Source organism: Drosophila ficusphila, unplaced genomic scaffold (genome assembly GCF_018152265.1).
Source record: "Drosophila ficusphila isolate 14025-0441.05 unplaced genomic scaffold, ASM1815226v1 contig_791, whole genome shotgun sequence".
Taxonomy (NCBI): domain Eukaryota; kingdom Metazoa; phylum Arthropoda; class Insecta; order Diptera; family Drosophilidae; genus Drosophila; species Drosophila ficusphila.
The window spans coordinates 7,262,431-7,277,317 of NW_025064737.1; the positions used below are offsets into that span (position 1 = coordinate 7,262,431).

Consider the following 14,887-nt stretch of genomic DNA (forward strand, 5'->3'; position numbering starts at 1 on the left):
GCGGATGGAAGAGCATTCAAAAGGGAATTAGAAGCTGAAGATGAGATTCTGATACCAATATTCTCTTTTTCGAATTAGTAAGCGTTTTCAAGTGCGGTTCGTTAGGGTAATCAACTAAAATCAGGCGTTCGGGGCAAGCGGTTCCATACGTACCTTGGTGTTTCGGATGACATTACCTGGGAATCCCCCAAATCCCCATGAGCTGAGCGAATATTTACAAATGCCAAATGGTGCTTGGGTGCTGGGATGCAAATGCGAATATGGTTGTGAATGCTTTGGGTGGGATGGTTCGACTATAATAATGGGAGTTCCTTTACCTTTAGACCAAATGCCAATGATAATGTCAATGCCGAATTTTGGTTTCTTTTCGATTTATTCTTTTTTTTTTTGTAAAAACATTACTTACGATCGGTGGTAAATTGAATTTCGTATATGGAATGTGGGTTGAACTTAGCCGAGAACTTAACTGATTGAACCATGTGCTAATCTTTCAAACTACTCGTGCCACTACTGATCATTCGTTAGTCGGAGGAACGGCGTGCAAAAAACTACTACTACAATTTAACATAGACAAACACACAAGCAAATGGTTAGGAAACTGCAGTAGAAGTCTTTTGCACGCCTCACAATCCGTTAATTTTGAAAAATGAGTAGATGTGAAATCAAATACTCGAAAAATTAGCATCATAGTCGTGGGCGAACTTAAGCTTACGTACTAATCGTGATAGTTGAGTATTATTTCGATGTACAAGACGTGAACGGTGCAAAAAACTTTACAAAATGTACAATAGTCATGTGTTGGTTTATGTTAATTATAATTAGTTACAAACGCTTTTAGGAGTAAACAATTAACATTTATTAATCACTAAAGCTAGGGTTAAAAACACATACAAAAAAGGAGTTAATTAACTGATTAAACGAGCTTAATTCGGCGGAAATAAATTACAAAACAAAAGGCATTGTTACTTTGTTTATACAAACGGTTCGATTGGAAATAAAGAGTGTATCTTTTATAATTTTCAGTTCTGTGTGGTCCGAACTGTATAAACAGAGTAAGGTATTTAGTCTTGCAAGCCAGCTGACATATAAACTTAGTGATTCAGGGAAGTTAACTTTGAAAATAGGAGCTCGCCTTCGAGCAGCATATCAAGTGTGGAAGGATTGGACATTGAACCCCGGGACGGGCTGACCCAACTTGGCCAATTGAACACGAACGCGTCTGGCCAAGTGCATGCAACTTTAATGAGGCCCACACACTAGGTGGCTCGAGGGTCTGGTCTGGTGTGGCGCTCCTTTGAGCCGTGCCAATCTCGGCAATTGTGGTGTAGTGTTTGCTCAAGAGGCAAGAAAAGGGGCTAACTACCAGATCTCGGTAACCTCGAATTTCTGCAAAATGCGCTGGCGACGGTTGCCGTTCTCGTCGCTGGGCAGGATAATTTTGAAGGGACGCAGCAGCACGCTGTCGACAAAGGACTTGTGATACTTCTGGGCTGGCAGGGGGAGACGAGGTGGAGCTGCTTCCTCCTCATCCTCCTCGGACTCGGGGCCCGAGTCGGAGTTTTCGTCTGGCTTTTGTTCGGCAGCCAGCACGGACAAAAGGGCTGGTGAGTCATCGAAGTTCTCGAGCGACTTGTTCTTCAGATACGAGGAATCGTCACCGGTGGTTAGCGACAGCGAGAACTCATCCACCAGGCGCTCAAAGGACTTGGCTATCCTTCGCTCCGACCCACCGCCACCACCACCGCCAGGTGAGTGGGTGGCGGGCAGGTGGTTGCTCAGGTTGCGCAGCTTGAGGGAACTTGTTGCGTGCTGCACGGAACTTGGGGGCATTGCACCCGAACTAGGTGCTCTCTCACAGCCGAAGGACACCGAGAGGTTCTCCTTGTTCATCTCCAGCTTCAGCTCGTCGTTGGCCAGCCGGTAGCTGTTGTTCCGCTTGAGGGCGGTGCGCGGCTGGCCGGGATTGGAAAAGTGCAGCGCAATTGGGTCAATCGATAGGGGAGCTTCGCTGGGGGCGCTTTACCATTTACTTTCGCCCTCGGCGGCAGGGGTGGCACTTGCTCCCCCCGCTGAAATTCACCCCCATGGGGTTAGTTTCCATTTCAACAACCCTCACTTTCGACTGGCAATCTTTGGGGTTTTGCTGCTGATGCTGCTGCTGCTGATGCTGCTCCCTCACACTTGATATGCTGCCCACTGACTTGCTGGCTATGTGCTGATTAAGGGTGCTGTTTTCGGTGTTATTTACAGGGGGACAGGACGGGGTGTTGGGTGGGCGAGCGGTGGGGCAGCTCTGCTCCGTCGCTGGCTGCTCTGGCTTACCTTCTTCACCGGAGTGGCCCGATGCCGACGAGGAGGAACTGGTGGCCGTCGAGCCCGTCGAGGAGTTCGACTTCCCCGACGGCGAGGGCATCATCAAGTTGGCCACGGGTGCGGCAATCGTTTCGTAGAAGGGATTCGTTCGGTTGGCCAGCAGTTGCTTCTGATCCTGGTAGCTGCTGGCTGCCTGATACGCGGCCATGCCGCCGGTGTTCCTGCTGAGCGGTGATTTGGCCACAATGGGCCTCACATTGGCCACCTTGCGATTGCCAGCGATTAGTCCGCCTCCGCTGAGTAGTAAAAGCTTGGCGCTCTTAGTTGTTGTTCCAGTAGTGATTCCCGAATCCGCTGATGCTGCCGCCGTCGCTGCACTTTCTGCACTGTGGAGCGCACTTTCGGTTTCCTTCACGTACGGCCCAGGTGCGAAGGTGGTGTGTGCGCCCTTGCGCCGCTTCAGACTGTCGGAGTCGTAGACCAGCTTCCCCTCGGCGTTCGGGCGCAGTCGACGACTCGCCTGCGATGCGAGCGACTTCTCCTCGTTTAGCTCGCCGATTTCCGCGTACATCGGCACCCCCTCGCCCTGGCCGCTCATCCTGCCGCTTAGGGGTGGCTGGGCGCTCGGTTGGGCGGCAGCTGCCGGCTGCTCGGCTCCTGGCAGCTGCTCCTGTGCCCGTAACTGTTGTTGTGCGCAGGACTCGCTCTCCGGCGGCGATGAGACCGCATGCCGACGCAAGTGCTGCGGCAGCTCGTTCAGCGAAACGTACTCGGACGTGGGTTCAACCCTCTTGGAAACTATGTCATTGGAATAGTATATACCCATTCCCGTGGGCCTTCGGTTGCCGTTGTTAATGTTATTGTTGTTGTTGTTGCTGATGTCTGCTATAGTGACGTACTCGCCGGCAAAATCGTAAAGCTCGTCGTCATTCACGGCGCTCGCGTTGGCGGGCTTCGGTTGGATCTGGTTCTTCGCGGGGGAGCTTTTGCCCGGAACCAGTTTCACCCGGAGCTTCTCAAACATGCCGCTGAGCGCCTTCGTGGGCGTCTGCTTAAGCTCGTTGAGGTTGTGGTCCTTGCTGTTGGTGGGCGTCTTCTGCTCCGGCTCGTCCTCCTCCGGCTCCTGGTCCACCTCAATGGTCAGACTGGTGAGCGTTCGGTTCGGGTCATTGGCCTGGTGCTCATCGTCGTCGCTGGTTGTCGGTGTAATGATGCACATGGAGGGAATCCTCTTGGAGCTGATGGCCGTCTTCTGTTTGATCCTCTCGATGCGTTCCACGCCCTCCAGGTCGGAGCTCTCGGAGAACTCCAGCTGCTGCTGCTGGTCCTGCTCCTGCTGGCCCTCCTTCTCCGGCATTTCTCCCTTGGCCGGCGACATCTTCACGTTCCTCTTGATCGTACCCGTGCGCTCCAAGGTGCTCCCGATGGTGCTGCTGCTGTAGCTCCTCTCCAGCGTGCTGCTGCTGGCACTGGTGCTCTGGCTCCTGCTCTGGCCACTGTGCTTGCCCAGCGAGCTGCTCCGCTCGGGCACATCCGGTCCAGCGGCCGCTCCGCTCATCAGAGCCGTGCACACGGTGCCCGCCGAACTGGTGGTGGTGGAGGTGGATCCCCTGCCGAACAGCTCGTACTCGCTCTCCGCATTGAGCACCGTCTGGTTGGACTGGCTGCCGAAGGAGTAGCTGCTGGTGTGCAGACTGGCCTGCTGTGGGGTTCCCGGCAAGGGAGAAGGCTCCTCCTCCTTCAGAGTGCGCAGTCCGCTGTCCATGTGGAAGGAGGTGTAGTATCCCTCGGTGTCGCAGCTGTAAGCGGAACTGGTCTCATCGTCCAGGTGACCTGGATACGCACCCGCCTCCGCCTGGAGTTCCGGGGTGGCAGTGCCCTCACTGGTCACACTGCTCGAGGCGGAGGTGTTCAGGAAGCGCCTTCTGCTCAACATCGAAGACGGGGGACCACTGCCCGCTCCTCCCGGCTGGAAACTGGACACATTCAACGAGGTGCTCGAGGCACTCGACTTGGGCTGCATGGTGATCTCGCTGCCAATGGAGGCGCGTCCCGACTCCGAGCTGGCACTCCAGTTGCCGCTCGAGGAGTGGGGCTGCTCCTCCTTGCCGGCGAGAGCATGCAGGCCATTCCGCCGCTGCCTGTTCAACGTGGCCGTTTCCCGCATCTTGACATGGGCCGCCGCCAGCGGTCCGGAGGAGAGCTGCAGTCTGCCCCGGAGTTGGCCACTGCTGGACACACTCATGCTCTTCTCCGAAGAGGAATACGAGGGCTTTCGTTCGTGCGAAAACCGAGATTCACTCTTCTGGGCCACCAGGTGATGCACCACGCACTCGTCGTCGATGTCCCGCTTGGGCGTCTCGCCCGATCCCGGCGAGCCATGGTGGCTGTCCGCCTTTTCCGCGGAACTGTTCTGCGAGCTGCAGCCACTGGTGTCCAGCTGGTCGCCCAGCTCCCCGGTGCGCTGCATGAACTTGAAGCGATTCCGGCCCCACTGCTTCAGGGAATTCAACCGGGTCAGCGTGTTCTTCCCCTTGTCGTAGGGCAAGGCAGCAGATTCCTTTTTTAAGATGTCGCTGGACTTGCTGCGTCCGAATTTCTTGGACTTCTTGGCATCCGCAGAGGAGGACTCCGCCTGGTGAACCTGCGCCACCGGCGAAGTGGCATTCGAGGCATTCTTCGACTCCCCATTGCTGTTTACATGGTGGAATTATTTGTGGTTTTTGGTTGAATTTTTTTGGTTTTGTGTGCAAAATATGTTTGTTGTGTTTAGGAGAGAACATAAAAGAGAAAATATGTTTGGTATTTGGTTAGCATTTTTGGTAATGATGGATGGACATGTGGCAGATGAAGGGGAAGAGTGATAGAGACAGAGTGAGTGAGAGGGAGAGAGAGAGAGGGAGAATGAGTAGTACAGACTTGCCTTCCTCATGGAAATTATTGTGAGCAATTTTCAGACATGATTTTGATTTTGACTTTGATTCGGTTTTAAATTTATGGTTCTGGTTAATTTCACGCACGCACACACAGATGCTAAATACACGACGTGCCTGGGGGAAAAACGTAACAACAACAACAACATCGGGCTGAAAATTAATTAATGGCACGGTTCAAAGTTTAATTTTCCCGAATACATTTGTATTTTTCATTTTCCCCATTCTGCTGCCGAGGCTGTTCAGTGGATTATTAAAGGCGATTACAACATCTAAGTTTTCGAGTGGGTAAATTCTCCCAGAATTCTTCCCCCACAATCTGTGCGGCATGCAGGGATCGATCGGGAGGAGGGAACGCACAATATTGGCGATAAGAAGGCGACTCATTTCGATTCTGGGCCAGCAAACAACTTGAATCAAGGGGATTTCAAAGATTTGTAGAGGGGCGGGGGCCCAAAGTGAAGTCATTGCTAAAACATTTCCAATGTATCTCAGTAAACAGGAAGAAAAAATCTAGATTTCTTATAAAAATATTCTGATATCAGAACGACATATTTTAATTTGTATGTTGAAGCCAAAATATTTGCATTTAAGAATATATTTGTTAAAATGTAACAAAGTTACGAAATCTGCAATAAAAATGTATACTTTTTGATTAAGAATCCTTTATAAGTTTAAGAGTTTCTTTATGATTTGGTGGTTTTAAATTCTCTTGGTTTACCTGTTTTAAATTCTGAGTTCAATTATAAAATCAAATAGCTTAAAAAAATTGTAGGTCTAAAAGGTAAAGAACTTCTCTCTGTGTATCAACCGAAACAGGCAATCACGAAATGCACTTACAGTTTGACAGCCACTGGCCGGTGCTCAAAGTTTTCGCTGTGCTCCGCATTTTCGACTGCTGATCGCACAGATATTGAACAGCATTGACATAATGGGGCACTCGTATATGTATATGTGTGCTTGGCAGTAAGTTTGTTTTGAGTTGGGGTCTCAAGTTGCACACACAGCACAGCATAGCGTGGTCTATAGTAATGTAGAACGCAGTCAAATGGAATGACGCCGTCGCCGAGCTCGGGACTGAGTTAAAGTTGGTGGGCAGACGCCAGCCGAAAGTCGGGCCAACAAAACAAAATAAGATTTATGAAACTTTTAGCAAAAGGCGTCGTGTGTGCCGTTTGAAAAGCCCAGGAAAAGCAGTGAGCCCAAGTAAAAACATCTCGACTGCGACAAATGTTGTTGCTGTTGCTAGTTTGGCTGGTGTTTTTGGTTTGTTACTGCGGGGCTTTTGTTGCCGTTGGCTTTTGGCAAATCCTACGGTTCCAGCCTCTCTCGCATGATTTATGCTGATGATGCACCAGAAAATGGCCGAGAGTAGTGGGCCGACTGACTGACAGACCTGGCCAACAAGCTCCAATGTTGCTGGCAACAAATGTTGCCGATGTGTGTGGGTGGTTCGCGACCAGGATAACAATGCGGGGGCGGCGATTGGGGTGGGTGTCTCGGATGGATCATGAGGTGTATGACTGTGTGTATGTGTGTTAAGAAAATTATTTATTATGCGGCTGCTGAAAATTTGTTTAATTTGTTAGGCTGTTTGCAAACTCGCTTTTGAAAATCATCCAAAAAGGCATTAAGTTTCCGCTGCCAAATCGTTTTCGAACTCAAATTCGCAACAAAAGGCGGCTGAAATCTGAATTTGGCTAGAGTTTCTAATTACGTACGGCTAATGAACACAATTTATTTACAATTTTTCTCTGTACAACATTCAATTTTAGTTTAATCGTAATTTAGACACATTCAGTTGGTGGCATGCAATTTGTGCTGCTAATTGGGCAAATAATATATATGTATACGCTAATAGTTAATGGCGTAATACTCCGATTTTTACAGTCGGCCAGGCAATTGTTTAAACAAAAAAAGGCGCAATTAAAGTACACGAAATTAGGCAAACGAAGAAAACTAAACAGCATAACAAATTGTTCAGCTAACTGGGCTGATCACAATAATCTCATAAGAAAATGCAATTGAGAATAAGTCGGATAATACGATTGTAAATGACGGGGATCTCTGGAAAGATCCGTGGGGAACTAATCCAGGGTGTATGTACACATGTATATACGAGGTTTAGTATGGCTTTATGTACAGTTCGAGAGGCGAACGAAAGTGGGAAAGGAAGTAACAGGTCCGAATCCGTATATGGAAACACATAAAGACGGATCGGTAGAGAGCTGCGATCACATACCCATTGGCCGCATCCTGGATCTCCTTCTGGTCGATTCCGGCTATCGTGTTCCGCCGCTTGCCGCGCACCTTCCGCGACCTTGACCTCCGGCTGACCGTCTGCACGTTGTCGTCCAGGTTGTTGCCCTCCGCCTGGCCGGCGTTCTCCGGCGAGGTGCTGCTCGAGGATCCGGCCGTGGTTCCGCCCGCATATCCTCCGCTGGTGGACTTCCGAGCCGCACACATCCGCTGGAAGTGCTTCCCGCTGGTGTTCACCGAAATCAATTCGGCGGGGTATCTGTTGTGGGCGGGAGAACACATTAATTGTTTAGCTACGCCATTTATCATGATTTTAAAATGATTTAAAGAGCTATTGTTTTGTAAGATCTGCCCTAAATAGACTTCTGGCAATCTAATTTTCAGATCTAGATTGTTAGTGTATTTATACAACAATTTTTAATGAGACCTTGAGTTGCAGATGTTTGAAAGATTAAAAAGACTTAAAGAATTTTCAACATAAGATAATTTAGAAAATGTACAAATTATTCCCAAGTCATTAACCAAAAATTATTTTTTTAAAAGTTTCTATTACTATAACTATACTAAACAAAAGATATGCAGCAACGCTCGATCAAAAGATTTAAATAACAAATGTATACACAAAAACAATAAACATTGTTTATTCCTTAAAATCAAAAAAGTTATAAAAGCGATGCATTTTTGTGAGGGCCTGATGATGTGAACGTTCGCTGCCTTTTTGTTATTTTAAATTACAAATTATAACCAATTGGGTTACATAACAATAAAAGCAATACATAACATAAAAGCAGGTAGTGAAAATACAAAATAAGCTTTATTAAATGATATAAAATCCGAAAACTCTGTTTCATATGTTATGAAACTGAAATGTTTTTTCGAGTGCCTGCAGATGCGGACTGATCGATCTGCCGGCGGAATGGGAACCTCGCACAGTTTGGAGTGCACTTTTGTGGTTATCCAAACAACAATTTGTTTACGCTTTAATACCAGCCACCCAACCACATTTTTCGTGCTCCAAATCAGTGGAGCGTAAATACGGCTCGTCTGTGGCTGCTCCGTTTCGGAGTTGCCGCATTTTAAAAAGCCGAACAAATGAGCCATGGCCGGGATATCAGAGACGGGCGTGTCCATTGGCCAATGGATTGGCAGGGCGCGGGGTCGGCGACACTTGCATAATTGTGTGGCCTGGCCGCATTGTAAATATTCATACGTAATTGAATTAATTTATTTAAGCATTTTTTGTTGGAGCGATGCGCTCGCTGAGCAAACATCTCGTGCTCCAAACGCAACTGACAATCGGGCGCTGAAAAAATGTATAGCAGCAACAAACAACGCTTTTAATAGCTATTCTTTTTGTGCGTCATGAAACAGAAAAACAAACAATAGTTGCCGCGAAATTTGCATAAAAAACGCATTAAAATCGTGTTGAAAATTGGAGAAAAACGATAGGCCAGCTAAAGTCTTTGTAAAACTGTTAAGCTAGTAAAGTGCTTCTGAAACTGTTGCAAGGTAAGTTAAGAAGATTATAAAGTCAGGGATTTAGTTTAAAAATTGCATATTAAAGCCAATAATTTGAATCGGTTTTAAGGAGTTCTTATAAAAACTGCTTCTAGAATTTACATTTAAATAAAATCTTCAATCTGCACAAATAAAGTTAAAGCAAAGGCTTATTTCCATTAAAGAGTACTCACTTTAAGGCAATCTGTTTGGTTTGTTCCTCGGGTGAAGGCAAGCGATGGTTCAAAGGCACATCTTTATTGATATCGTTCGGGATGAGGGCCTGTGGATGGTGGTTGTGCCGGGAGCTGTCGGCCGCCTGGCTCAGATTCTGGGCGTAGAGGGCATCGACGGCGTCGGCGGAGAGGACGGATGGAGACAGGGCCGGAGTCAGGATGCCGTTCTCGCCGATGACCAGCGAGGTGCTGACCGAGGTGTCCACGTGGTGCATGCAATCCGGCGTGACGGTGACGTCACCCAGCGCCTCGCTGGACGTCCACTTCCGCAGATCCTCGATGGCGGCGGGCTGAAAGGAGGGGAAAAAACAGGAAAAAGAGTTAAAACATCGCCTTATTTAAGCATTTGGAATGCGAAAATATTGTTTTATGTTCCACGTATGTATGCTTCATGTTGCGGTGGACAGGTCCTTAATTAGCCGCACAGGAGAGCCGCCTGTCACGAATATCCTTTTATGAGAAATGTGCGCTGCCACTTTGTGCTCTGTTTGCGCAAACATTCCCCATGCATCCGCAAATTGGGACAAGTCACGCGATTTTTAAATCTTCCAAAATGTAACACGCGTTTCTACACTGTGTTACGAAAGCGAAAATCAATCAGCCTAATTAAAAACAATAAAGGGAAATGGCAGTTAGCTTTCGGAAAAAGGGAAACACCTAACAGCTTTGCTCTAGTTGAAAATCAAGTTTTAAACACTACAACGTTTGGTGGAAATTGTTTGGCTACACAGAAAACAACTATACTTCAATGATTCCCTTTACGAAGTAAGAAAACATTGGATAAAAATCTACTTCTAAATAGGTTTACGTTTTTAGACAAACAAAATTAATTCCAATCCATAAAAGTCAAAGAAAAGTATATAAATAAATTGGAGGGACAATTTAGACCCGATGTTTTTCTCTTCGCCCTGAAAAACACTCCCCGGATTCGAATTGTCTGCTGGTCTTAAGTGAATTACGCGCATAAAGAAAAAGCGCAATCGTTTCATTTGATTTTCGGTTCGACTGCCCGAATCAATTGTAACAATTGAAAAATAACTGAGGAATGGGGGACTTACATAGTCCCCCAACTCAGCGGTTTTCCATCCCCTCGTTGCCCCAGTAACACCCACCCACGCCATGGAAAATCTACATAAAATAACACTTGAGCTAGATTTCCAATGGCCAAAGTGAGGCAGTTCGGACCATAAAGAAATGCCTGAAACCGACAATGAGTCTCAGTCTGGGCTCTTTCTCCTTTCTTTCGTGGCAGCAGCCAAATTCTTTTCAGCGGCTCTGCGGCCTTTTCCCCGTCAATGGATGAGGCGGAGCAAATGTGGCCAACTTTTAACGATAAAATATTTGCACATAAATGTCGAGCCGTATATAATAATGCAATTTAAGTGCCGTCAAGACGGCAACAACAAAAACAGCAACAACAGGAACACAAGTCACCCAAATGGGCCATCTTGGAGATAGTTGCTGCCGTAACCAATAAACCGCAGAGCGCAAATGGCCAGCTCAGTTGTCTTTGACTCTGGTCCCTGGACTCCGGTCTGTGGTCTGGATCTCCTCTTTGGGGATCTCTCTTTTTTTTTTGGGGTGTATCGGAGCGGAAGGCCGAGGCCAACTAACGTCAAACGCAATGCGAAAAGGATTAAAAGTCATTTTATTAAGAAGCCTTCGACAGAATGGAGCTGGATGGCAAAAAAAAGGAAAAAGAGGAAGGACAAGGAGGAGAGTTGGCGACAGTCGACTGGGATTGACAACCGGCGTTGTTTTTGCCAAAACAAGTTTGGCAACCTATTGAGCAGGGATCCGAGTTGTTGTTGTTGCTGTCGTTGTCGCGTCGATTTTGTTTGTGCCGGAGTTACTGCTAGTTGCTCGTTGCTGGTTGCTGGTTGCCATTGGCATCCCCGTCTGCAGATATTGGCCATTGGCTGTTTGTCTTTGCGCAGCTTATCTAATGGCCCGGCTAAAAGATAAACAAGCGACGACGGCGACGACGACGACAACAAAGTCGGAGACCAAATGGGACGACTGCAAAGCGCGTTAGCTCAAATTAACTGCAATTTTCTGATATGAGCTCAAAGAACTGGCGACGAAAAAATCTCTGTTTTTGCCAAGAATTACTTCAATCTCCAGTTCAGTTCAAATGGGTTTAAGTTGAAGCGCTTGGTGGAGATGTTAAATTCTGCAAGCTAACGAATGAATAGATTTTAAGAGTTTACTTTTTTTCCCTACTACATAATTTCAAAACAATTACTTGCCTTCAATAATAATAAAGTAAAGTAATGACGTATTCAACTCAACAATGTCTAATTAAGGTTCTCTAATAAAACTGTCAAGAGCTAATAGATTTATTCAGGCCAAAATGCAGACTGCAAAATCTTTCCCAACGGCCGCATCACAGTTTGCGAAGCCACAATGGCGTGGGACGCCAGTTGAGCAATTAAAACGAGTCAACTAACTCGAAATGATTTGCTGCGCCGTTGATGGAGTCATGCCATGAGCTGCTCCTCGTCGGCCATTAGCAAACTGCAGATAGGCGATGGATGACAGAGTTGTGTGTGGTCTCTGTGCACCCATTCCCGTTCCCGTTTCAGCCGCCGTCATCATCGTCAGCACCAAAGAGCCATGACAATGATTGGGTGCCCGTGTGGGCCATGTGGACCAGATTGTGTCCGACGACAGTTGGCCGGCGCAAAAGGGGGATTTGGCATTAGCTTTTGGTGGCAAACCAGCTGGTAAAAAGATGGAAGTGCTCAGCCGCACAGACCACACACACAACGGAGAGGTCGTCTTAGTTTGTGGTTTGGCCGGGTTTTTTGTTTTTGGGCCGTTCAACAAACGTATTATTTATGCATGGAGCATAACTGCAGGCCGGGTACCGAGTACCTGTAACCAGAAACTGGCCTCTAACGGTTACCAGTTGCCAACGGAACCAGTTAACCCGGCAAAATGGCTAAAATGGCTAGGTACTCACCAAACGGATTTCGATCTCGGCATCGATGCGCGTGCGCAGCTTTCGGTTGGCATTACCAAAGTCCGACACGCACAGCAAGTGATCCTCCGTTGCCGAGGATCCGTTCAACTGTAGGACTTCGTTGTCGCTGGACAGCACTTCGCCGTTGAAGGAGATGGAGCGGGTCGGGATCAGAGATTGCGAGTGGGCCAAGGAGGCGAGGGCCACCGCCGTGGCTCCAGTGGCCACCGGCAGCTCCTTTCCAGCCTCCGTGTAGAGTTTCCGGACACTCAGAGGTCGCGTTTCGCCCGTGAAGAGCTCCTGCTGGAATGACTTGTCCGTCTCGTAGTGATCCTTGCGCTGTGCAAAGGTTAGCAGGTCGCTTTCAGCTGAAACAAGAGGAGAATACGAATTAGGTATTTAATTAAAGAATATATTCGTACTTAATATTATACATTCAATTATTTTAAATATTTGCTTCTATCTTGACAAAGAATTTTCATTTAATTTCTTAAATTTGAATTTACACTTCTTTCATTATTAGATAAATTTAACATTTAGTTGAGAGGGGCTCTTTTATCTCACAATTGCTACTTTTATAGAAGTCGTTGGGATATTTCTTTCATCGTAACTACTACTAAAAATTTATGCTCGAAGTGGTATTCTGGTAATCTGTTTTCAATAATCCGCGACGAGATCAGAGGCGGCTTTTATCTCCGGCCATTTAATGCGAGCATCGATCACTATCATCAGCAGATAATCAAAGGCTTTTCATGCAATCTAATAGAAACCGCATGCCCGCCCATCTGCGTGTCTGCTCCAGTTTGCTCCTCCACTGGATTTTCCCCCGAGATTTACAACGGCCAAGCCCATTCCACCCATCGATTCAGTTTCAATTTGGCCCACATGGCGATCGCTCCTCCGCCGATTTTTACAGTCTGTAAACAAAGGAAGCGGCAGCTATGCGATGCCGCAAATAAATCAACGCGAAAATTAATAGAGTGGAAAAATCGCCACAAAAGCAAGGACATGGCATTAAAAAATCTGAATTATCGTTACGAGAAAAAACGAATGCCATGAAAAATTGTAATTAACTTTAATAACCCGGCCACATGCCATGGAGTTGGGCAGCCTCGGTAGAAGCGGCATCGGAGTTCCTGCAACTTGCATATTTAATACTCGTGACAGTGGCGGCCAGTTTTGTGGAATCGCAGGGAGCGAATGGGGAACGGCGACCGTTTGTCTTTCTGGCTGTCTGCACTTTTTGCATTTAACCCTTTACATGGCAATAACTCCGATTTTCTTGATTTTTTTTTTTGTTTGGTAGATAAGTGAAAACAAAAAATACACTTCTTTTTAGTTTTTTAATTTTTTTTGGTTTTACCTTATTTTTTTTACAAAAGGGGTGTGATGCATTTCTGCATCAAAAGGTCTTAAAAGGAAAATTTTTTTAATATGTGTTTTAGAAAGATAATAACATTCATTCAATATTAAAATATAGTAATTTATATTTTAAATATGTCAATTTAAATTAAATTTTTTAAAGCAATTATTTTTTTTTTTTAAACATAAAAAAACTACACATTTTTCGCACTCCGTTTGGGAGAATCCAGTGAAGTTCGTACAATTTGCAGTATTTTTTTATGTGTTAAGCTACTTTGATGCATATCTGCAACAAAGCGAAATTGTTGATTTATTCGTATTATAATGCAAGAAACACAAAAACTCGACAAGATATAGCTAAATATAATATTTACTTGTTTAAAAATATAAATTAAATCAACTACACATTTTTTTTTGTTATTTATATTTGGATGAGAAACTGCACAACCAATTCAGATTTCCACATTTACCAAATTGGCGAGAAAAGTAATCAGCTGTTGAATATTGGACAGAATTCTGACTGACTAACACTTGTTATATAAAAAACGAAAGTTTCTGAACTGCATTAAAAAGATTTCAGACAGTTTTGCAATGCCCGTTGAAAAATAATTGAATTTGAACGGTATGATGCAGATATGCATCACCACCATGTAAAGGGTTAATAGGCCGCCATGTGGACTTGGTCGGTAATGAAAACAAAGCCCGGGGAACAGCAACTACCAGGAAGACCAAGCAGCCAAGCAGCCGAGCAACCGAGGCAGAATCAGAAGCAGAAGCGGCAGCCACTCGTAGATTAACAAGCCCAGAGCAAAGACACTTGACATGGGCGATGGAAGCTGGGAATGGAGACGGGCATGGAGACAGGAATGGAGATCCAGTCGGAGATGGAATAGAGGCGGAGATGGAAATGGAGATGGGGACAAGGCTGGACCGCTGCCAGGCAAGTGGAGATGGGCTAGAGAAACGGCGGCAACCTAGCGCTAAATTCAGGCAATTTTATGGCAACGGGGCCGCATTTTGACGTACAGTGCGCCACTGGAAGATGCATGGTGCATCGGAGTCTGGGGCAGAAAGCAAGCAATGCCAGCGGCAACATGCCACCGCTCCCCATTAGCCATTTCAAGTGCGCAGACACTGGCACGCACAGCATCCCAAACACTGACCCCTGTCAGCCCGGCCAGAAATAGCCAGAAGAGCCCCTCAAAATAAACAAACTCTTCAGCTGCACCGGCTGTTAATTTTGGCCAAATGCGAAATTCAATTAAGCATGCTCAGGTGCAAAGGGAGCCAACGAAACCAGCAAAGACCAAAACGGAAGCTGA

At 46.5% G+C, this 14,887-nt stretch overlaps 2 protein-coding genes across 3 annotated transcripts in view; both read right to left on the bottom strand.

Annotated features, from left to right (window-relative positions):
• The window catches only part of LOC108087936, a 39,977-nt gene that overhangs the window by 1,504 nt on the left and 23,586 nt on the right, over positions 1-14,887 (bottom strand). The window contains exons 2-5 of one of the 2 annotated variants that reach the window (XM_017185524.2): positions 12,204-12,571; positions 9,197-9,528; positions 7,489-7,764; positions 2,323-5,006 (exon numbers count right to left, since the gene is read on the bottom strand). In XM_017185524.2, coding sequence (XP_017041013.1) covers positions 2,323-5,006; positions 7,489-7,764; positions 9,197-9,528; positions 12,204-12,571 — 3,660 coding nt within the window. The remainder of the gene's footprint in view (positions 1-2,322; positions 5,007-7,488; positions 7,765-9,196; positions 9,529-12,203; positions 12,572-14,887) is intronic. The other variant, XM_017185525.2, reaches the window with a different exon arrangement.
• On the bottom strand, positions 5-2,176 carry LOC122320768. Its single transcript, XM_043209208.1, has one exon. The coding sequence runs from the start codon at positions 1,888-1,890 to the stop codon at positions 1,360-1,362; it is 531 nt and encodes a 176-aa protein (XP_043065143.1). The 5' UTR covers positions 1,891-2,176; the 3' UTR covers positions 5-1,359.